The sequence below is a fragment of the Camelina sativa genome, chromosome 11 (genome assembly GCF_030686135.1).
Source record: "Camelina sativa cultivar CO46 ecotype springtype chromosome 11, ASM3068613v1".
Classification (NCBI taxonomy): Eukaryota; Viridiplantae; Streptophyta; class Magnoliopsida; order Brassicales; family Brassicaceae; genus Camelina; species Camelina sativa.
In genome coordinates, this window is record NC_141890.1 from 13,594,708 (window position 1) to 13,617,161 (window position 22,454).

The 22,454-nt window shown below is 36.0% G+C and overlaps 5 protein-coding genes and 1 pseudogene across 8 annotated transcripts; 3 read left to right on the top strand and 3 right to left on the bottom strand.

Moving 5' to 3' along the window:
• Nucleotides 1–626: 626 nt before the first annotated feature.
• Nucleotides 627–2,132, bottom strand: LOC104723375 (L-lactate dehydrogenase B-like; annotated as a pseudogene). Its single transcript, XR_015573042.1, has 2 exons — nucleotides 1,408–2,132; nucleotides 627–1,236 (listed from the first exon to the last, which is right to left on the bottom strand). The product of XR_015573042.1 is annotated as an L-lactate dehydrogenase B-like (transcript).
• Nucleotides 2,133–2,543: 411 nt separating this feature from the next.
• On the bottom strand, nucleotides 2,544–5,067 carry LOC104723376 (uncharacterized). 2 transcript variants are annotated; one of them, XM_010441731.3, is made up of 2 exons: nucleotides 3,039–5,041; nucleotides 2,698–2,910 (listed from the first exon to the last, which is right to left on the bottom strand). In XM_010441731.3, exons 1-2 carry the CDS (start codon nucleotides 4,910–4,912, stop codon nucleotides 2,841–2,843), a joined length of 1,944 nt encoding a protein of 647 aa, XP_010440033.1. In that variant the 5' UTR covers nucleotides 4,913–5,041; the 3' UTR covers nucleotides 2,698–2,840. The 2 variants fall into 2 exon arrangements, with proteins under 2 accessions (XP_010440032.1, XP_010440033.1); XM_010441730.3 differs by having other exon boundaries at nucleotides 2,544–5,067.
• Nucleotides 5,068–8,357: 3,290 nt separating this feature from the next.
• LOC104723378 (RING-H2 finger protein ATL79) lies at nucleotides 8,358–9,190 on the bottom strand. Its single transcript, XM_010441732.3, has one exon. The coding sequence runs from the start codon at nucleotides 9,081–9,083 to the stop codon at nucleotides 8,577–8,579; it is 507 nt and encodes a 168-aa protein (XP_010440034.1). The 5' UTR covers nucleotides 9,084–9,190; the 3' UTR covers nucleotides 8,358–8,576.
• An 887-nt stretch (nucleotides 9,191–10,077) lies between these two features.
• LOC104723379 (uncharacterized) lies at nucleotides 10,078–11,996 on the top strand. Its single transcript, XM_010441733.3, has 5 exons — nucleotides 10,078–10,743; nucleotides 10,848–11,051; nucleotides 11,235–11,303; nucleotides 11,405–11,488; nucleotides 11,588–11,996. Exons 1-5 carry the CDS (start codon nucleotides 10,240–10,242, stop codon nucleotides 11,765–11,767), a joined length of 1,041 nt encoding a protein of 346 aa, XP_010440035.1. The 5' UTR covers nucleotides 10,078–10,239; the 3' UTR covers nucleotides 11,768–11,996.
• Nucleotides 11,997–15,198: 3,202 nt separating this feature from the next.
• On the top strand, nucleotides 15,199–18,175 carry LOC104723380 (scarecrow-like protein 13). 2 transcript variants are annotated; one of them, XM_010441734.2, is made up of 2 exons: nucleotides 15,199–15,429; nucleotides 16,231–18,175. In XM_010441734.2, the coding sequence occupies exon 2, from the start codon at nucleotides 16,324–16,326 to the stop codon at nucleotides 17,926–17,928; it is 1,605 nt and encodes a 534-aa protein (XP_010440036.2). In that variant the 5' UTR covers nucleotides 15,199–15,429; nucleotides 16,231–16,323; the 3' UTR covers nucleotides 17,929–18,175. The 2 variants fall into 2 exon arrangements, with proteins under 2 accessions (XP_010440036.2, XP_010440037.2); XM_010441735.3 differs by having other exon boundaries at nucleotides 15,329–15,452.
• A 1,501-nt stretch (nucleotides 18,176–19,676) lies between these two features.
• Nucleotides 19,677–22,440, top strand: LOC104723381 (microtubule-associated protein 70-5). The gene is made up of 10 exons (XM_087474876.1): nucleotides 19,677–19,915; nucleotides 20,014–20,099; nucleotides 20,255–20,320; nucleotides 20,436–20,606; nucleotides 20,695–21,021; nucleotides 21,106–21,252; nucleotides 21,340–21,411; nucleotides 21,479–21,910; nucleotides 21,991–22,142; nucleotides 22,245–22,440. The coding sequence occupies exons 1-10, from the start codon at nucleotides 19,855–19,857 to the stop codon at nucleotides 22,270–22,272; spliced, it is 1,542 nt and encodes a 513-aa protein (XP_087331002.1). The 5' UTR covers nucleotides 19,677–19,854; the 3' UTR covers nucleotides 22,273–22,440.
• The last annotated feature ends 14 nt before the right edge of the window (nucleotides 22,441–22,454 follow it).

Genomic DNA, 22,454 nt, shown 5'->3' on the forward strand with positions numbered 1-22,454 from the left:
TATTGTCACTACTCATATGATGTTAGAAATTTAAAAAATATCTTTCCATTTCTGTTTCTATTTATCATATTTTTCGATATAATGTTAATGCGGATTGTCTTGTAAAAGACGCCATAACATGAAAGAGATAATTTTCGCGCCAAAATCACCATTGATACTCATGATATTACGAACTTAAGCACATCTTTCTATTTCTTTTTATATACATTACATTTCTAGTATTAATGTTTGTGTGAATTACTTTGCAAAAAGGAAAGATGCAATAGCATGAGGAATGGCTAAATTAGTAAAGACCAAAGAAAACTTATGTGTATGTTATGATTTTTTTTCGTTCATTCAATTAAATTTGATTGAATATTATTTCATTTTCTAATAATCAATTTTTAAATATGGTATATTTGAAAAAAATATCTAATATTGTTTTTATTCGTACTTTTTTGTTATATTCTAGTTGATGAAATCCGGTGAATTATTTTTTATATAGATAATCATTCAAAATTGATAAAGATTTTCTTAATAAAAAAAAAGGTTTTTGGGCCATGTTAATGAATGCAATATGACTACATTACGCAGTCATTGAAGCCTAATATTATCAACCGTGTCGATTTATCTAACTCACGTTCAAGTGTGCTAATCATATGTTTTCGTCTTTACTAATAATAGAACTCAAAGTTGGGATTATTTATGCATGAACAGGCATTTACATAACATAAAAAGATCAAACACTATCATCCATGGGATTAATGATCATAACAAAAACAAAAGTTATAAAATTGAAGCAGAGAGATATGGATTATTCAAAGTCCCAATTGGCTCTGCATCTCCAATATAGTCTTAGCCGACTTCTGCAGCTTCTCAGACTCTTCATCAGTCATATGCACATTGGTCACAGCAACTACACTATTGCGTCTAAGCAAAGCCGGGAGGCTGAGGAAGACATCACCCCCATCAACACCATAAAAGCCACGAGCAAGAACCGTGACAGGATGGATCTTGCGCACGGAGAATAGTACGAGCCAGATTAGCAACAGAGTAGCCAATGGCCCAAGAAGTGTAACCCTTAAGTCCAATGACTTCATAGGCGCTACCAACTACGCTTTGGTGGATATCCTCAAGGGTTTGTTTCTCGTAAGCAATCTGTTGCTTCTCTAGAAAACTTAAGACAGGGATGCCTCCAACACTAATGCTCGACCACAATGCCACCGAGCTGTCTCCATGCTCTCCCACAATAAATGCCTGCAAACAACCAATCAAACAAAACCCAGTGTCACTCTCCAATTGGATCATCTCAACATCGGAGCTATTATCACCTGATCACTAAAGCATAGATTTTTTATCATACTAAAATCATTAAATCCAGCTAATCACGATTACACAACAAATCCCTAATTTTGGTTGGAAACTAACCTGTACATCCTGAGCATTGACGTCGAGATGATCTGCGATTAAGAACCGGAACCGAGATGAATCAAGATTAGTACCAGATCCAAGCACACGATTCACCGGGAAACCAGAGAGTTTCCAAGCAACGTAAGTCAAAACATCAACAGGGTTAGAGACAATGATCAATATAGAATCAGGAGAAGCTTTAGCGAGTGGAGGGATGATATGGCGGAAGAGAGCAACGTTCCTCTGAAGCAGATTGAGTCTAGACTCGCCTGGGTTCTGTCTAGCACCAGCAGTGACGATACACAGATCAGATCCAGCAGTGACGTCGTAGTCAACAGAAGCTGTGATCTTGGTTCGAGGGAGGAAAGCAGCGGCGTGCTGTAGATCAAGCATCTCGCCACGAAGCTTATCAGGTTTGGCGTCGACGAGAGCGATCTCGTCTGCGAGATCTTGGGTGAGGATGGTTTGAGCGATGGCCATCCCGACGTTGCCGACTCCGACGACGGAGATCTTTGTACATCGGTTTGAAGGGAGAAGAGGAACGGAGTTGTGGATCGGTTTGAAAAAGGCGCTGGTTAGATCTAGACCACTTGGACCTAAGTCACGCAACGATGAAGTTGATGCGTTCTTCTCCATTACAAGAGTAGTTTTTAGGGATTTGATTTGATGATTCTGTTTCTTCTCTCTTCGAATTTGGGTGTGTGCGACCGTGTGAGTGGGAACTGTACCTGTTACTTATAGGGGAGATGACATCACTTTCCACATATCTGTCCTCTAATTCCGAAATTATAAAAGGAAAATAATAATACTATAATTGGTAGTAATTGACATTTGAACCTTTGATTTGTACTTTTAAATTGACAAATTGTTTGGTCCGAATGTAATTTTTAAATACTGTTTGGTCGGAAACAGGGATCAGCACACTGTTTTACCATGTTTTTTTTGGCCTCAACATGGTTTTGCCATTCCCTTAAAAGTTCCTAAATATCATAAACAATTGTTTAAACATAATCAAAATCAAAAAGCAGTTTTTGTTGACATGGTTAAATTATTACTTGCACCGGTCTAGAAACTAGTTTCGAGAAGAAAAGGATAAATGTTTTGGAAGAGTAGTTTTCGCCTTGTCAACAAAGCAAAGTTGACAACTTTGATAGTTTTGACAACCGACAAACGAAGCTTTATTATTGCTAAACTTGGTTTTAATAGTTTGATACCGACAAAGAAATGATATTTTTGGCTAATTGGGTTTTATTTTGTACAACGTAATTACTTCTGATTTCACAAAAAAAAAAAGTATTTATTCTAGGTTGATAATGAGTTCACGGGTGGTACACTGAGACGACGGATGAGTGAAAGAGATGGATTTATTGGTCCTATAAAACTCTCTCCATTCATCAATATTTGCCACTTTGTGATGAGGCAAAGCAGGCATGCATCTTCTCTCCACGATCTCAAGTATCTTCTCTGTTTTTCCCAGATGCATTGCCGCTTCTCTCACCGACGCTTCTCTCACTTCCACTGCTGTAACCAAACACTTCATTCCTATCACCTGTGCCGTGTTACAAAAGCATCCTGATACTATGTCCGATACCATCCTTTCCACATCTTTCAACAGAGTCTCCTCTGTTTCAATGTTTCCTGACTCGTACTTCATCAAAAGGGTTTGGCTTATCCGGTACATAGAGTTTGCTGCCTGAGTCTTGATAGGCCACTGAGAAGGCTTATGCTTCATGCACAGTATCCGATTTCTCTCCCATGACTCTGTAAATTCTTTCTTTGATGTATCCACCAGCTCTTTCAGAACTTCTTGTGATGTTTTTCTTTGTTGCTTGGATAGTTTTCGAAGATCCAAGTTGAGCCATTTATGGTAGAGATAAACTCCTAACCATACTACCTCTGCAGCTTTCCTGCTGTTAACTAACTCTCCTCCGATGTCAAGGACGTTCTCGAACTTGTTGACATAGAACAAGGCCTCGTTTACAGCTTTCACTAATTTCTTCAGCGAGTAAGGCTTGATATTGGGAAGAGCGGCAGCGATACTTGTCAGTGTTACCAATGGAAGGGCCCAACTATTAGGTGGCTCTCCAGAGGCCAGAGAAGCGACCTCGTCGCTGTCAAAATCTCGAATCCCTTCAAATCCTTGTGAGATGGGAGTTGTTGCCTCCAAGAGCTCTATCAAGTTTACAGGTTGTTTCTTCCGACCCTTTTGTATCAAGTGGTCTGTGGCCTCACGGTTGCTCCGTGCCATGTACTCTACCAGCTCCTCCTCTCCTTCAAGATGCAGAACAAATTGTCTCGTTGATGGATTTGAACCCGAGCACTCAGCGTTTGCGACACAATCACTTTTGCAGGTGAAATGAAAACAACATAGCAAGATTCTATTCACACAGTAGACCGTAATGAAACGGAGAAACTTGCTAGCCAACACTATACCATACTGTGTTGCAATACAAACATCAAGTATCCATCGGTTTAAGTCGTGTGCAAGCTTCTCGCTGCGGCGATTATGGAGCATCCAAAGGTTCAAGGGACGTTCTTTCTTCTCAGCGAGACAGTCTACCCAATAACTCTCTACTCTCAACTCGTCTTTCAAACATTTCTTTGTTCTTGATGGACACCTCAAGTTCACTGCCTGAAACCATCTGCTCGCTGGAGCAACGGTTCCTATGGCAACTGCAGCTGCCTGAGAGACTAGAACCAAAGCGGTTGACCATTTGTAATCAGAGTCTCCATTGCAGAACCCTAGTGACCGGGGTTGAAGAAAGTAAGACCGGACCATGGCTTCAGCCAACGTGACTGCACTCAAGAAACAGAGGAAACCAGTGGTGGTGCAAGTAACAGAGCGAGACATCACAAACTGAGGGCTAGAAGTGTGAGCCATCATCCAAAATTTCATCAGATCGTCTTTAAGCTTAGGAACACCTCTTCTTCTCTCTGTATACGAAGGACACTGCTTCAAAGCAAACTCGTATCTCTTCTTGTACTTGAGCTCCAAGAAACGCTTTGTGGTCGGGACTGTGATAGCAGAGAAACTCAAGATCATAAACATTAAAAACATGAGAACAATGACGAGAGCGTGTTCTAGATGGAAAACGTATATGGCTCCTGTACCCAATTGGATACAGATATTAACAACATCGGTGATAACTAGGATCCCTAAAGCCATGAGGTTCATGAGGATATCTTGTGTGACCATGAAACCAAGAGAAGGCATGGAATTAGCCATCACGGTGCAGACGAAGACGCTACTGCTGAGTTTAGCGAGCTGATCTTGGCGACTAGGCATAGAAGTGTTGAGATCCAAGGAGAGTTTGACGCAGACAGAGATAAAAGTGAGAGTGGTGGCGTTAAGAGAGAAGAATTTGCAAGGAAACCAGAACTTACGGTGGCGAAAGCCGTGAATAAGATCGGAAAACATGGCAACTCCACAGATCAGTGAAGCAGCAGAAACGTAGACACCTATCGATGGTAACGGCTTGCTGAACTCTGCGTCGCTTAGATTGCCATGAGAGTCGCAACCCATCACTAGATTTGTCTCACTCTCTCTAGATTCTTATATTTTTTTCTCTGTTTCTTAGTCTCTATAAAGATTGGAGAGAGACTGAGAGAGTCAGAGAAAGAGTTTCAATGTTGATAAAGATTATTGAGAATCTTCAAAGAAGTTACTAGTTTTTTCAACTCAAAGTTAGTAGGTATATAGTATATACTATAAGCTTTGACTTGTCTCAAGTTAGACTCGTTCAAAAGCGAACTGTTTGGTTGCATTCACACAACCATCAAAATTTGACTAGCGAATTCGTGTAATAAATTCTTATACTTTGGAAACGAAAAGTTATTTATGGTGATATACGTTTTTAGCATGTGAAGTGGTTTTTTATTTAAATATACACTATGTTGGAATTATTGTATATGTACCGCTCCAATCATGTTACCACGTAAATGTGGTCTAGAAATTGAGTGAAGACCTTTTGCACGCACTTGGAATTTTCTCCTGTTGTTAGAAATTAGAATCATACCATGCCAATGGAGTTATCACTACAAAAAAAGTGTTGTTTTATATCATTTATTTTAAATAATTGCATCACTTTTAAATGATGTAAAAATAATTTGTATCACTCTAATAAATGATTTATATTTTGTTGATGCAAATAATTTGTATTAGTTTATTTCAAACTGATGTTAATATTCAAAATATTTGTATTGATTTTTGTAATTGATATTAATATGCATCAGTTGCAAAAAGTGATTTATATTTCACATCAATTAATAGAAATGATGTTAATATTTTTGTTTCATTTATAAAAAGTGATGTAAATATTTATATACGTTATAAATAATCGTTGAAAATATTAGGGTTAATTTCATAAATACTTATAATAATTGTATCATTTATAATAAGTGATAGTAATATTTGTTTTTTTTGTTCAAAAGTAATATTTGTATTATTTGGAAAATAACCCAAAAAGAACCGTAATAATTTTTTTTTTTAAATATTAGTTTAAATGTTTTCCGAAATTGCTGTGTTAAATATTGAATCCATTAATTGCTATGTCAAATTTTTATCCTAAAATCACTCCTTTTGAATTGTCATAAAATATTTGAAAGATTTTTCCTATACATAAAAAAAAAATAGAAATAAACAATCACAAACATGATTTAGCATCACATTATTTTTCATCAATCTTAAAAACTTGCATTCTTTCCTTCTGTTTCTTGTCTTCTACTTGTAGTCATGATTATGAACCTTTGAATTATCATTGTAGTTAAAGACATTTATCTGCAAGTTTAGATTACAATCAATGTTCTAAAGTACGGCCTAGGCGGCCGTATATACGGTGACAATACGGTATACAGTGACTCACTGTACCGTTTTTAGGCTAAGCGTGTAACAAATACGGGTTGGTTGAATACGGTTGCTTATACAGCGTATATACCGACGACTATACGGTTAGCGTATATACGGTATTTTTTTTTTTTTTACCTTCAATCAAGCTATAGATCTATAAATTAATAAAACACTAAGCTTCATTATCGTTTTCTACTGCCGTGACACTTAGGTTGTTTCTCAAACTTTATTCTATATACAGAGAGTCTTTAGGTTTCTTTACTCTTCTTCTCTTGTTTTGATTATATGATTTTTCTTTTTAGGCTTTATCATCTATCGTTGTTGTTTTGTTGGTTAAAGAACTATAATTCTTAATATCGTAAAACTATGTTTGAGTTTGAGTTTTGATATCGTAAAACAGAGTTTTGATATCGCAAAACTCTGTTTTGAAATCGTAAAACAGAGTTTTGATATCGTAAAACTCTTTTTTGGAATCTCACCGCATATTTGTCTTTTGTAATTATTTTCAGAAATTATTCAAGTTCCAATGGATTCTTGTATATAAAGGTTGATACTATTGGTTTGACAATTTTATGAGTATTTTTGCAAAGATTTTGATATTTATTTTGTTTTTATTATATATATTTAATTATTTATATGTAATATATTCATATCTATATATATTTTTAATAAAATATATTTACCGTATATATTCCGTATATACAGCTGCGTATACGGCTATACGCTAAACGGTGGTCCACCGCCCGGCTAGCGCCTAGCGTATTTTAGAACATTGATTACAGTGAAAACAAAAAAATCTAAATTGTAGAATACTTTAACTCAATTAAAATAATAATTGTATGTGTATTCAACAGAAAATTTTAGATTACCTTATTTTTGTCTTCACAAACAGTGAGAACAAATCGACAATTCCCAACTTTCTTTCTCGCCTATGAGCTGCAAAACTGTTTGGGTTGTTTTGTAACATTAACAATGTTCATGATGGATTTGCTGCTTGAGTAATGAACAAAAATGACAAAATACTGAACAATTAGCAGTAGTTATGAAAAGGGAAACTCAAAAACAATAAAATAAAGAAGAGACCAGAAAGAATATATGTTTACAAAGGCTGAAAGAATTGAGAGAGATCTGATACAAGCAATATTTTTGGAGATAATATAGTAGCATTAAGGATGGTTGTGGGCAAATAAAAAAGATGGTGGGTGAGAAAAGAAACAAAATCAGAAAAAATCTTATATGTTTTGATATTTTTAAAAAGAAAATTCATGAAATTAGTGTTGACAGTTATAAATATTTTATTTTACGCGACCCGTTCGCACAGTTCCGCATTTAGCTATCTATGTTAACAATATTCCTTCGCATTGGCTTGTTTGAGCCAATCTTATACCCTTTGTTGGCAAAAAAAAAGTTATAAATATTTTATTTAAAAAGATCAGTATCTAAAACAATCTACGTTTGTGAATGAGAAACCCAATTATTAGGTTAGCTAATTAAGATTTGTAATAATCTGAAGATAAAAAACAATACAAACAAAAAAAATTATTTTTAGTTTTATTAGATTTATAATTTTCGTGTATAATAATTAGGATTCAATTTTTGTATATATATTTTCTAAATTACGTTATTTTTTTCAAAAAGTATATTTAATTTATTAATGCTATCAATGTAATTTATTTTAGCATCAGTTTTTATTGATGTAAGTTTTGTTTCGTTTAAAAAAATGATTTTACAAAAAATGAATAAATACATCAATTATCTAAATGATGTAAATTTATATTTTATATCGATTATTGAAAAGTGACACAATATAATAAAAATTGAATCAATTTTAATTAATTGATGCTAAAATAGATAATTATTATATCAGTTATAATAATTGATGCTAAGTCAATATATATTTGCTTCACTTGTCAATAAATAATTTAATATTATATCATTTTGTTTTGTGATACAATTTAAGTGTATTAATGCTCATAATGTGAGTCATTTAACTTATATTTTCTTTTTCTCACCCTCAATATCCATTATTTTATCTAGTAAGGCTTCGCTCTTTTCGTTCTTATCTAACAAGTGTGGGAAGATATAACACCATTCCAGACGTCATATATCTTGAACTCCGACATTAAATAAAGCCTTTGGTCCCTCTGTATTATGATGATTCACAAAATTGACTTTACATCAGTTTACAGCGCGCGTCTGTGTGATTTTTATGATTTCATGGAATATAAAACGACAAAAGGTTACAAATAAGCTAATTAACTTGGAAAAGATGATAGAGGTGTGAGGTGGTAAAGACAAATAAAGAGGAAAAAAGTGGGAAAACCAGGTAGCTACCAATTGACTAAGCTGTACTTGTTAGTGGTAATATGCTCTGTGGGTGGAGTTGAGGTGGGGAGGAGAAGATGTTTGCCCGGCAAATAGGACAAGAGGAGTGGGAGGAGGAGAGCCACTTCTGGATGCAATGAACGTGGAATCCATGTTTGCATCTGTCCAACACGCGTAGGGTGTCACCATCTTGGAATTCAGACAAACAAATGATGCACTCTGCTTCAGTGCCTGCCAAGTTCATTCCGGGGGAGTAGACAAGTGTCGGGGAAAGTTCCGAAAGGGAGGTCTCATCAGGGTCAGGATCAGGTTTAGGGTCATGTTGTAGGACTGGACGGAGGCAACAACGGATGGCAGCGTGGAGAGAGAAAACGCAGACGAGAGAAGAGAAGATGATGATGAGGAGGATCGAGGCGTTGGCGGCAAAGTCATTGGAATGAGAGTAAGGCTTCCAGCCACAACTCTGGGACGTACATGTAGAGGTAAGTTGGGGTTGGGGATCAGATGATAATAGCAGCCGCATTGGATCAACTCAGGCAAGTTCTTACAAAAAACCTTCATGTCTTGTTGTGTTTTATAGAGAGAATGAACCAAAAGAGAGAGCATTAAAGAGAAGAGGACACACAAACCAGAGTGTGGCATTGGTCTTATTTTTTGAGGAGGGAGACGTGGATATGTCCAGAGAAAGGGACCACTTGAGTTTATGAAGGATATGGATTGGTGGTGAACTGATACATCGATCTGTCATTGCCATTTATATATAGACCAGATTCTTCATGATAATGCTTTCCCCTTCTGTCAAGGCAACTCTACAGTTCCCTTTTTTTTCTTAAAATCTTAAATGCTCAATTGCTCATTTAGTTTCTATCTTTATCCTAAACACTTTATCTTTGACGATATTGTGAGTTAAAATATTTGAACTTCTCTCATACACATACTAGTCCAGCCAGTTACGTGTTCTATTCACATTTCAACTCTTATTAACTCATTCCTTATTACTACTACTCTTCCATTTCCGTCTGTACCTATCACCTAACTAACATCTTTAAGTCTTTTACATCTACGCAAGAAGCAATTGTAGGAAGCAGTGGCTCTCACTGGTAGACTTTAGGTTCTACATGGACCAACGCCAACTCCACTCTTTCCATCTTATTAATTATTGGTTCGAATGTAAGCTAATACTCCTTCTATTTCACAAAAATATCATTTTAACATAATCCACACAAATTAAAAAACTATATTAATTTATATTTTATCATTTATTAATACACTAAAATAATTCGTTTTTTATTAATAAGCTCAAATAATAGAGAAAAAAAAGAGATTTAAACTTAAAAACTGCATCAAAAACATAAATATCAAAATGTCATTCTTTGTGAAATAGAGAAAGTAATTAATTACATCATTAGTGATTTAATGATTTGAATAATCAAAATTACAAAATTCAAATAAACACAAAAAATGCCGTTAAAATTCTTAAGCCCATAATTAGGCCCAATTGAGACAAAAAAAAAGTCAATTTTAGAACAGAGAAAAGACAAAAGATACGAAATTTGAAAAGAAGAGAGTGAGAGTGGGACATTGGGGAAAGAGGAGAAACACTAAATTCCCTCTGCTTCTTCTTCTTCCCTCAAATTCGAAATCACAGATCCTATTCTTCAAAACCTTCCATTTGAAAAATGGCATCTCGCTACAATTCCTACGATTCTAGATCATCCGTATCTTCCTCGATTCGCTCAGATCTATCTCCCTCAGACGAATTCAAATCGAACAACAACAAGCCAGTTTCATCCAAGGCCATTGTCAGATCCAAGTCTTCCTACTTAACCAAAACAACCAAACCCGATGGTAATCCTGGAAACCTCACTTGCATGATGAAGAAGCTGATGGAGATGAAGAAATCTAATCCCAAGAGCAAGAGGGTCGAGCTTGTGATTCCCGAGGAACTCAAGAAAATTGATACTGTTAGAGGAGGAGGAGGAAAAGGGAAGAGTACATTGGGGACATTGCAGAGGAAGCTATTCGGGAAGGAGAACAAGGTGAAGGCTTTGACAGAGGTTAAAGGTAACACTAGGACTCTCTCTATGGTTCTTAGAAGCGAGAGGGAGCTACTGAGCATGAGCAAGGACCAGGAGGTTGAAATCTCTGAGTTGAAATTGCAGCTTCAAGACAAGAACCGAGAAGTAATATCTTCTTTCCCCTTCTTAGTTTAGGGTTTTCGAATGTGTCTGTGTTAGAAAAGGTTTAATTTTGTATTAAATTAAGCTTTTTTTTTTTTTTTTTGTAGGTTGAGAAGTTGAAGGATCTCTGTCTGAAGCAAAGGGAGGAGATAAAGTCACTGAAGAGTGCAGTTCTGTTTCCTGATGCGATGAATAGCCAAATCAGCCAAATGCAGGAGCTGAATCAGGCTAGGCAGATCATTCCTAATCTTCAAAAGCAGGTCATTTCACTCAATGGCCAGCTCCAATGTATTGCTCAAGATCTTGCTGAGGTAATTTTCTCTCTTTAACTAGTGCATATGCATGTAACCGCTCTGGTGGGACTTAGAAGCTGAGTATATTGTAAACTGAGTTGTGGGAAGTTTATTCAGGGCATTGTTGTAGCAACAGTCCAGTGTTCTATATAGCTTTTTAGTATTCTCTGATAAGAAACTGAATTAACACATCTTTGTCAGGTGAAGGCGAACAAGTGTATGTCAGAAAGCTGTTACTGGCAAGCACAGACTTCTTCCTATGATTCACTGGTAAGCAAAATAGGATCAAGATTAGGAACTTTGAAGAGCCTTAAGTTTGGTACCAACAAATTCTTGGCAAGAGGGTCTTACTAGAACTTAATGCATATCAGGAATTTAGCTCAGGAAGCCCTGATGGATTGGCTTTAGAAGATCTAAATCCATGTCTAACCCCTTATACCAAGAAGAAGCCTAAGGTACTTGCATTTTAGCTTTGAGGGACAAAGCTCAGGTTGTTTGGTCACTGGCTCACAAGACAGAACTCAATAGAATTGATTTTACGATATATCGTGCAGGAGTTTGAGAGGGTTGATTCAGCAGAAGAGAGCTTATCAGGGAGAAGCACTATAACAACAACAGGAGGTAACCTCAAATCGAGTGCAAAAAGTGTAAAGCTGTCAAGGAGCTCAGAGAGAAAGGCAGGGCGGAGATCAGAAGAGAGCAAAGGATGGTATAGTGGTGGGAGAATGTTTTAAGGTAAAAAAAGAAAAGAAAAGAAGAAAATAGTGCCTCATAAGGTAATCCATTTTTTTTTCCCACTTGATGTGTTATGTCTCTTGCTCTTAATCTCCGGAGAGTAGTATGATTTTGGTAGAACCATCTGGAGCCATGATCCACGGTTGAGTTGAATAAGAGAAGAGTGTTATGTGTAAAATATAAGTCATTCAAAGTAAGTTAATGGTACTAGTTGGTGAGGAGAGAAAATATTTTGGCACTTTCATACACACATATTAAAAAAAAAAAAATTCAATATTCTGTTCAAAAAAAAGTTGCAATATTCTAATTTTTGACAAAAATTGCAATATCAATTTTTAACCATTCTTTATTATAATTTTAATTGGTAAATTGGGAGACAAACATGAGATTTACATTGAAAACTAAAAACATGTATTTTTAATTTTTTATGAAACAAAACAAAAATCTAAGACATGGATTTCGCGACATGTCGCACCATCATAGATCATCAAATCAACCTCTTTTTCCTTTCCTCCCTCCTCTTTACCCGACAACTCCCAGTTTTTCTTCTTTTTCTCATGCTCAATATCATTTATGGCCATGTTTCCTCTATGACTATCCTTATTTGTTATGTTACTCATCAATTCTGATATCCAGTTGACGATGTCGTAGGTTCAAGTGATGAATTAGTCGTTTGTTTTACTGATACACTAGGATTTAACCTGTGCACGTGGTACACCACAGGACAATTATTTAATTTTATTTATAATGATGTTTGATTTTAACAGTATTTAATTTAGTAATAAAATTATATATTTTTAACTTTTAGTATTTTTATATTTAAGGAGTGATACAATTATTCTTAAAGTATTATATTTTTTCCAAGATAAAACACTAATATTATGAAATATAACTGTTTGTATAATGTATAATTAATCAGAATAATATTTTGTATTTATTTAAAATAATAATATTATTTTTTGTTTGATATATAATTATTTAATTTAACTGATTGTTTATTTTTTGTGTATATGATTGATTTTTTTTATTTTGGGACACATATATAGAAAACAAATTTGCTATTAATAAGGAATTTAGGTAGAATTAATTAGTTTCTATAAAAAAATCGATTTTGTCAATTTACCATATTCTACTTATTGCTTTTAGTGTAATTTTGTAGGGACCAAAATTTTAAAAAAGCAAAATTAAAATGATAGAACCCAAAATGTACTTCAAAAATGTATATATATAGATATACATTCTAAATATCTAACGCGATATGATCTCGTTAATTACGAAAAATTGTTTTTAGAGATTTCCAATAAATAAATAAAAACATACACTCAAACAACTTTTTCCATTATATTTTAGTTTATTAACTATTTTTAAGTTTACCTTCTACTTAAAAAAAGAACAATTAATTAATGGTGTTTGTAATAGGAAGAAACAAGCTAAGAAAGCAAAGAGAGTAACCGTGTGGTAAGGGCACCATGATTACGTCTCCTACTCTTACATAAGCCTTTACTCTCTCTTTATGAATAACTGTAGTTTCATCGAAGATGCCTTGTGCCATTAATTTACATTTGTGTTCTCTTTTTGGCTTTTTGATCTTTTAGGACAAAAGAGGGGTCCGGGAATACAGTACTCCTGTCCACTTCTGATTAAAAAAAAACAAATACAAAGAGGTTTTCAATTTTTTCTTAGAAATTTCTAGAGTTGAAAACTACATTTGAGAGAGAGAGGAGATGAATATATAGGATGACTGGATGAGGCCATAATTAATATTCAAGTTTCCTCGAGATATAGCTGAATTTGAAAAGTTGTTCCTCAGGTTTGTAAGAATTGTGTTTGTACATAAATAAACTCCGACTAGTGTTACAGATAGGAGATGCCATCTCTAGAAAGAAAGAGGAAAGATGATTAATTCCATGCTTTTACATCTCATCCTCTTCTCTTTTTAACGTCTTTTAAAAACACACAAAAAGAAAAAGTTGTTTTAATAAAGTATTTGTTTCACTATTTATAGACCGTCTCTTCTCTTGTACGAAACACACAATCTTTCTTTTCCATGCGATGCAAGTCACAAAATTTTTGTATCCAATTAATATATCTCATCACCATCAGCTTGTTTCAATATATTAAACTAAGAAAAAATAGAAACGAACAAGACATGTGTCGGATACTCAGAGGATATTTGGGAGGTTCCAAGAACGTCCTTCATCTTTGGATTTTTCCGGCGTATGTAATATGACATGTGACGTAAACGCGTTCTCCTTTTTACGATCCCTCCACCACCGTACAAAGCCCTACGCTCTTCCACGCGTTGCTTCCTCACTCCCGTCTTTACTTACACTCACGCGCTAGTCGGGATATATATAGTTATATACTATTGGAATGCTCTTCTTTATCTTCGTATGAACATTATTTATAACATTCTTTTTTTGTTTGGTATGAGAATGAACAATATTTAAAACATGAGATTTTGAATAGTCTCCCGGTTGATATAATCCGTACCTGACTGAATTATGGTTAATGATATTGAAGCACGAGACTTTTCTTTATGGAAACTAGGTGTTTTCTTGTTCTTTTTTTTTTTCTTTCTTTTTCTTATTAAATAGAAACTAGTGAGATGCACGTTGTTATTAGTCTTTTGTGTGTTTTTGTTTCCGTTGTATCGAGATTACCGTTAATGATATATATTTAATTTGATGATTTGATCTATATGTGCAATTCTCAATTATACATCTTTCCTCGAACAAAAACCATTTCTCTTAAGGGTTTTATCCAATCTTATATCAACAAATATCCAATAGAATTTTTTTGTACATTAGCAATAAGTCAACTATTATGACAGAATATCTATAAAGCTTGACAATATGTGAAAAATAATAGAAGACAAAATATGAAAATTGACTAATTAGTCTTAAACAATAATTTCAACGGGACTATTTTGAAACAAACTTTAAAACCCGAAGTCTTACTAAATACAAACGAAAAAAGTAACTTTGACATTGGTTATATACAAATTTTATACTTAGATATATGCTTGTGAATGAAAGTAACTATTTATCTTAAATGTCATACTTAATTTTAAGTATGCTCCATAAGTTTGATTTAACGTCATTCTCGTTAATTATAATTGTATTGTGGTCGCGACTTGCGAGTTTATAATTTAAATTGTGAAGTTGACAACAAAAAAAAAACCCACGGAAGCCACGTTCATAGTTATTAAATATTTTGTGGAAGTAAAATTAAACACAAGATGATTTCAATAATTTCCATAAATAAAAGAAAACGAAAGCGACAAGAGTAGTATAAAATGTACATAACAAAGGTAAAAATTAGTCTAATTCTACAAATTTTTATGTTCCACACGCTATTTCCCCAATTACTCTTACTTACGCAAAATTCCATCAAATTCATAAGCTAATTAGACGTTAACAATTAGAGTAATTAAAATACACAAAACAGTGGTAGTGCAGCTACTGCCGTCCAAAAGTCAATGGTCAGAGTGGCGTTTTACGTAAATAACCGAAACAAACGGGGGTGTTTAATTAGCTCCAAGAGGGTCATGACAATTTGTACTTTTATTTTATAATCTCTCTTCTCATCTCATTCTTCCTTCTTCCTTCTTCAAAGCTGATTCTTGAGTATGCAACGAAAACTTCTTCTTCTTTCAAAGGTTAGCTTTCATGGTGATTTATGGTAGTTCCTTTCTCTTTTAATTTTTCTTGTCAAACGATTCAATCCCACTTGTTTCTAAATTTTAGCAATTGCTTCTTCTTTTTTTAACATAAAAATTAAGCTGTACTCTTTATCTGGTTTTAAGCTTTTTGAATCATAGGGTTCTGGAATCTTAGCTTATATGTGTCTTTGGTTTGTTAAAGGAGATGACTTGTTTTGATTTGGTTTTGGTCCAAGAGATGATTATCCCCTGTAATCAAAATCTCTTCTTTTTGGTCTTATGCCTTGTGTTGTTGATTCAAAATTACCGAACTTTAAACTGACGAATGTATAAAAATCTTGACTTGGAACCTGGATTTTTAGCGTTTCAATCCAATAGGTTAACCTGATTCTGGTAGAAACCTCTGCTTTAGGGTTTGACTCCAACCTTCGACCAGATGTGGTTTTTGTAGAGAGGATAAAGAGTGGTAGGTTTCAATTTTTCGGGTGGAAGCTATGAATATAAATTATACCTTTTTATCTTCTTTTTTTTTTCTGGCTAGAGGAACTTAAGGCAGTACCAAAAACCCATCTTTGATTTCTGAAAGATGTCAGATCTGTTTTCTGATGACTGATTGTGAGCTGACTTGCCAATGGGTTATGTATACATTTTTTTTTTTTGTCGCATAAGTTTGAGTTTGTTTGGAGAAAAGTTCAGAACTAGACCTGTCTATCTTTTATGACTAATCAGTGTCTGTGTATAGTTGCTTTACTCTGTTGTAGCTAACTTTTTCTTTTTGGATCCTTTTCATGGAGACAGGTTTTTATTCTCCTTGGTTGAACAAGAGACACTGTAGAGAGAGATTTAGCTAAAGAAGATCGGTCGGGGGGTGGGTATTACTGGGGTTTTCCAATGCAAACGTCTCAGAAACATCACAGTGCGGCTGGACTGCACATGCTGTATCCTCAAGTCTACTGTTCACCTCAGTTCCAAGCGATAGACAAAAATGGCTTCTCTGATATCCCATCCAAAGAAAACTTCTTTACGCTCGAATCATCCACTGCTTCTGGGAGTCTTCCTTCGTATGACTCCCCTTCTGTGAGCATCACATCTGGCCGTAGCCCGTTTTCTCCTCAGGGCTCTCAGTCTTGCATCTCGGATCTCCATCCTTCCCCTGAAAACGTCTATGGATCACCCTTGAGTGGGGCATCTTCTTTTGCCTATGATGAAGCTGGTGTCAAGACTAAGATTCGGGAACTTGAGGTCTCGCTGCTGAGTGGTGATACTAAAGTCGAAGAATTCTCTGGTTTCAGCCCCGCTGCTGGGAAGTCATGGAACTGGGATGAACTCTTGGCATTGACTCCACAGTTGGACTTGAAAGAGGTGCTCGTGGAAGCTGCTAGGGCGGTCGCTGATGGGGATTTCGCTACAGCTTATGGATTCCTCGATGTCTTGGAACAGATGGTGTCGGTCTCAGGCAGTCCAATCCAACGGTTAGGCACTTACATGGCAGAAGGGCTTAGAGCGAGGCTTGAGGGGTCTGGGAGCAATATATACAGAGCTTTGAAATGCAATGAACCAACAGGAAGGGAACTGATGTCTTACATGGGCGTTCTCTATGAAATCTGCCCCTACTGGAAATTTGCATACACAACTGCAAATACTGCGATCTTGGAAGCAATAGCTGGTGAAACCAGAGTCCACATTATCGATTTCCAGATTGCGCAGGGATCACAATACTTGTTTTTGATCCAGGAGCTTGGGAAACGCCCTGGTGGGCCGCCGTTGCTACGTGTGACTGGCGTGGATGATTCACAGTCCACCTATGCCCGTGGGGGAGGGCTCAGCTTGGTAGGTGAGAGGCTCGCAAAGTTTGCAGAGTCATGTGGTGTCCCATTTGAGTTTCACGATGCCGTCATGTCTGGGTGCAAGGTGCAGCAGGAACACCTTGGGGTGGAACCTGGCTTTGCTGTTGTTGTGAACTTCCCGTATGTATTGCACCACATGCCTGATGAGAGCGTAAGTGTTGAAAATCACAGAGACAGGCTGTTGCATCTGATCAAGAGCCTCTCCCCGAGACTCGTGACACTAGTGGAGCAAGAATCAAACACAAACACGTCGCCTTTCCTGTCACGGTTTGTGGAAACACTGGATTACTACACAGCGATGTTTGAGTCGATAGATGCAGCGCGGCCACGGGATGATAAGCAGAGGATCAGCGCAGAGCAACACTGCGTAGCAAGAGACATAGTGAACATGATAGCATGCGAGGAGTCAGAGAGAGTGGAGAGACACGAGGTGCTGGGGAAATGGAGGGTCAGAATGATGATGGCTGGGTTCGCTGGCTGGCCGATCAGCACATCCGCAGCGTTTGCAGCAAGTGAGATGCTGAAGGGTTATGACAAAAACTACCAACTGGGAGGGAGTGAAGGAGCACTCTACCTCTTCTGGAAGAGGAGACCCATGGCTACATGTTCGGCGTGGAAGCCAAACCCAAACCCGAACCAGATTGAGTAAGTTATGGTGATAGTGGTGACCTGAGTGGATGAAGAGAACAAACAAACACATCTGTCTCTGTAAATTTTTGAGGGTGTGTAATGCTGTTTTAAGTTGTAACACAACCTAAGTCAACTAGTTATCTATATATATATATATATATGTATACAAACCAAACATGGTGCTTGTTTTTCTCTTGTAAATTATTCTCTTGTTGTGGGTTGGGGGATGCTACTAATGAAATATAACCAAAACATTGATTAGGTCATTCTATGTCATTCTATCATCTTCTTTATTATGTATGAGTCAACTGGCGGCTGACCAAAAGGTTGTGTGTGAGGTGAAAAAATATTAGGACAAAATCTACAGGTCAGATTGGGTTCTGTCTGATAAGTCTTAAAAAGGAGCTCACCAACCCACAAAACCAAGGAATGAACAAGTACAGGTCATCGCCTCCAATTTTATTCTTAACTTTTATAATGTTCAAGCTTCCTTTATTGCCTTTAATAACAATATCTATTATATCTGTTGAGTATTTGCGGTAATATGTTAGTTTTTTATTAGTAGTAATGTATTGTCTTCTAATAATTTATTAAATTAGGAAACCACACTTCACCTAAAATGAAAATTAACTTAATTTGTTTTTGACTTACTGTTATTTACCTATAATCTTTCTCCTAAATTATGTATTTTTCTCTGTTGATTGTATATTTATTCTTCCTAAGTGTGTTTTGTCTAATCCTCTATCATTGTTTCCATCTTAATAACCAAACCGTAATACTTGGAAGCAAAGAAGGGAGGAGTCTCATTTATTTGAAAATCCCATTTGATTTTAATAATTCAAAGGGAGATATTGAGTGGCTTCCACTAATACATAGAAAGCTTGGTTTGTGCAATATTTTGCGGTTAAGCTATTAATTGCTGAGGCAACACCTTTTCACCCTTTGCTTTCCTTGTTCCAAGTTTTTCAACCTTTCTTCATTACTCTTTCTACTAATCGAACTACACAAAATTCATATGGATAATACATATTTAGAAGTTGTTTTAATCTTTCTTTTTTGTTTCAAGATTATCATAATTGTTATCTGTTGTTACCTACATTCATATAACCTTATCAAAAACGAATAAAGACAAGGATATATAATTAATATTGATGGTTAGTTTTATTATTAAAAAGAAATACAAAACAGAAAGAAAGAAAAGAGGTATTCACCAAACGAAATTAGTTCAATCATTTAAATTATCTTTATCCCTATGATTAGTGTCTTTATATCTGTCATATGCTGCTGCTTCTTCCAACTTCTTTTGGATTATTCTCTTCTTCTTTAGCTTATACATTTTTTTTTTGTCTATTTTAATTTCCATTTGAAGGTTTGAAGCATACCCCTTTGTTTATTATTGAGTTTCAAAAACCGTGTCCCTTTAAAATACTAGTATTAGTTACTACACCATTAATGTTGGAGCATGAAAAATATGGACATTTTTTTTTAATCTACGTATGAATGCGGTAATTATGATGGTGAAACCAACTCTAGTCTGATATATTCCATAGTGAAAGTTCTATGTAACTGAGTAGATAAGTTGAAAAAAGAAGAAGTCAACAAGCTGTAAGCATTTCAGAATTGAAAATTAAGATAAGGGATGAATTGAAAATGGGTCATACAAGTGAAAGAATAAGAGGGAAGGGTTGGTTACTGTCAAGGGTTTTGAAATGGAGACGGTTGCTTCAGAATGAGGTAAAAGAGTTTAGTAAGTTTAAGTTTAAGTTTAAACTCTGTCTCTGTCTCTCTCTCTCTCCCCTTTACGTCAATTCCTTTAAGGAATGGCCTCTCTCTCTCTCTCTTAAAGTGTGTGTGTATATATTAAACGGCTCCATTTGTCTTCTGTTTAGACCAAAACCCATATCTTCTATACAGCAACAAAGGAGGGAGCTGTTGACAGTACAAAATGACTGCAGGAGAAAACCCTTTTGTTTCTAACACCTCTTCTCTGCAAAACCAGCTTAAAGGTTCTTTTCTATTCTTTCTGGTTTTTATTGATCAATCCTTATGTGTAATTTGCTTAATGGTGAGGTTAGTCTTGCTTTCTTTTGATTTCTCTCTGCAGATAAAGAGAAAGAGCTTTTGGCTGCTAAAGCTGAAGTTGAGGCTTTGAGAACAAATGAAGAGCTCAAAGACAGAGTCTTTAAGGAGGTAACATGATGATCATCATCTCCTCTGTTCTTGAGAATCCTCTAAAAACTTTTAGTCAATTTTGCCTACAAGTTTTCTTGATCATTGTTATCCATTTTTAAATTTAATTTTTCGAGCTTATTGAGCTCTGCTGATGCTACTTGGTTGTGATTCAGCTTAGAGAAAGCGTAAGGAAGTTGGAGGAGAAACTTGGAGCCAGTGAGAATCTTGTTGAACAAAAGGTGTGTGTTTTGCTCAAAGCCTCAAAGACTACCATCTTTGTGAAGGGAGTATGTCAAAACATGAAAAATAATTCATAATGATTAGAAATAAGTTAAGATTGTGACATGATTGTAGGAGGTGGAGATGAAGAAGCTGAAGGAAGAGAAAGAAGATGCATTGGCGGCTCAGGACGCTGCAGAAGAAGCACTTAGGAGGGTTTACACTCACCAACAGGACGATGACTTTTTACCTCTCGAATCCATCATAGCTCCTCTTGAAGCTCAGATCAAGTTTCACAAGCATCAGGTCTTATGACTATTTCTGTTTCAAACGTCTTTGTTTTACCAGTTTAAAAAGCTGGATACTTTTGTGTTTACACGCCGCTGTTTTATAGATTTGCGCACTTCAAGAGGACAAGAAAGCGTTGGAACGTCTGACAAAATCGAAAGAATCGGCGCTTATTGAAGCAGAGAGAATCTTGAAAAGTGCACTTGAACGTGCTTTAATCGTTGAGGAGGTCCAGAACCATAACTTTGAACTACGACGACAGATTGAGATATGTCAGGACGAGAACAAGTTTCTTGAGAAAATCAACCGCCAGAAAGTGTTGGAGATTGAGAAGCTCTCCCAAAGCATTGTAGAACTGGAGGAAGCAATCTTGGCAGGAGGAACAGCCGCCAATGCAGTTCGAGATTATCGCCGCCAAATCTCACAGCTCAATGTGAGTGTGTTCTGTTTAGTTTCTTGTACTTCATTCTTTTATTGTTTTCCAAGAAAATCACATGATTGTTTTGATCATTACCAGGATGAGAAGAGAACCTTGGAGAGGGAGCTGGCCAGAGTCAAAGTGTCAGCAAGTAGAGTGGCTCTTGCCGTTGCTAACGAATGGAAAGATGAGAACGATAGAGTAATGCCCGTAAAGAAATGGCTTGAAGAGAGAAGGCTTCTCCATGTACTGCTTTGCACTTACACAACCAGTTCATTCATACTTATTAGCTATTTAGGAGACATGAGTGTTGAACTTTGTGTCTATGTGCAGGGAGAAATGCAGAAACTGAAAGATAAACTTGCTGTTTCGGAAAGAACTGCTAAGGCTGAATCCCAACTAAAGGTGATTGCTTAGATTTTAATATTTTGTTGGTGAAAAGTGTAGTTTCTAATGAAAGTAATCAATACAGGAGAGGTTGAAGCTGAGGCTGAAAACTATAGAAGATGGCTTGAAGGGCACAAACACGTTTCTAGTCTCTCCAACTACAAAGACTGAAAAATCTGGCAAGATTTTAGGATTCTTGACGAGTGGTGGTGGATCAAAGAAATGGTCTAATTCTCAGCCAAGAGGCTCAGATACAGGCAGAATCCATGCTCTGGATCATCCAATTAACAGAGTTGTGGAAAGTAATGAAAAGGAGAATTCAAAGATTACAACAAACGGATTAACTGATCAACATGAAGAAGATGGAAAAGGGAAAACAGAGGAAGATGGAAATGTGCATTTTGAAGATGTGGTTTCAGGGTTTTTGTATGACAGGCTTCAGAAGGAAGTAATTGCTTTAAGGAAGCTTTGTGAGAGTAAAGAGGGTACTATAAATGCCAAAAATGAAGAGATCAAGGTAACTTCATTTCTCTTGCTGTTGTTTTTATTTCTTCAACTTATGAAACCTTACTTAAGATAAGATAGCTCTGTTTTCAGATGTTGCTGAAGAAGGTGGATGCTCTAACGAAAGCCATTGAAGTGGAGACAAAGAAGGCAAAGAGGGAAGCTGCAGCGAGAGAAAAGGAAAACGCATTGGCAGTGGTGAATGAAGAGCCAAAAGAATGTAGAAAGACAAACTGCTCAAGAAGGTTTGGTCATCTTTTCCTTCGTTGTTTGTCTTTGTCTTTTGAGATATATATATAACATCAAGACAAAGTTGATATTTATATGTCTATGGCTATGTTGTGCAGCCGCGTACCCAATCCACGTTGCCAGTAGAGGAAGAAGGAGCTTATGGGATTGAATATACTAAGGAATTGTCATCTTATTTTAGGTTGTACAGTACATATTGAGTGTTGGATGGGTTATAAGAAAGTGGAACTAAAGATCAAGAGATGTGTGTGTGTGTGTTATGTCTGAATTGCAAACCATATGATAAAACAAAAATCGTCCCTCGTCTC

Excerpts from the sequence above, each read along its gene's own strand:
- LOC104723376 (XM_010441730.3), bottom strand. The coding sequence starts at position 4,912 with ATGGGTTGCGACTCTCATGGCAATCTAAGCGACGCAGAGTTCAGCAAG.
- LOC104723378 (XM_010441732.3), bottom strand. The coding sequence starts at position 9,083 with ATGCGGCTGCTATTATCATCTGATCCCCAACCCCAACTTACCTCTACA.
- LOC104723379 (XM_010441733.3), top strand. The coding sequence starts at position 10,240 with ATGGCATCTCGCTACAATTCCTACGATTCTAGATCATCCGTATCTTCC. Across the intron at positions 10,744-10,847 it reads TTCAAGACAAGAACCGAGAA|GTTGAGAAGTTGAAGGATCT; the intron begins GTAATATCTTCT and ends TTTTTTTTGTAG. Across the intron at positions 11,052-11,234 it reads TTGCTCAAGATCTTGCTGAG|GTGAAGGCGAACAAGTGTAT; the intron begins GTAATTTTCTCT and ends CATCTTTGTCAG.
- LOC104723380 (XM_010441734.2), top strand. The coding sequence starts at position 16,324 with ATGCAAACGTCTCAGAAACATCACAGTGCGGCTGGACTGCACATGCTG.
- LOC104723381 (XM_087474876.1), top strand. The coding sequence starts at position 19,855 with ATGACTGCAGGAGAAAACCCTTTTGTTTCTAACACCTCTTCTCTGCAA. Across the intron at positions 21,022-21,105 it reads GCCAAATCTCACAGCTCAAT|GATGAGAAGAGAACCTTGGA; the intron begins GTGAGTGTGTTC and ends GATCATTACCAG. Across the intron at positions 21,412-21,478 it reads AGGCTGAATCCCAACTAAAG|GAGAGGTTGAAGCTGAGGCT; the intron begins GTGATTGCTTAG and ends TAATCAATACAG.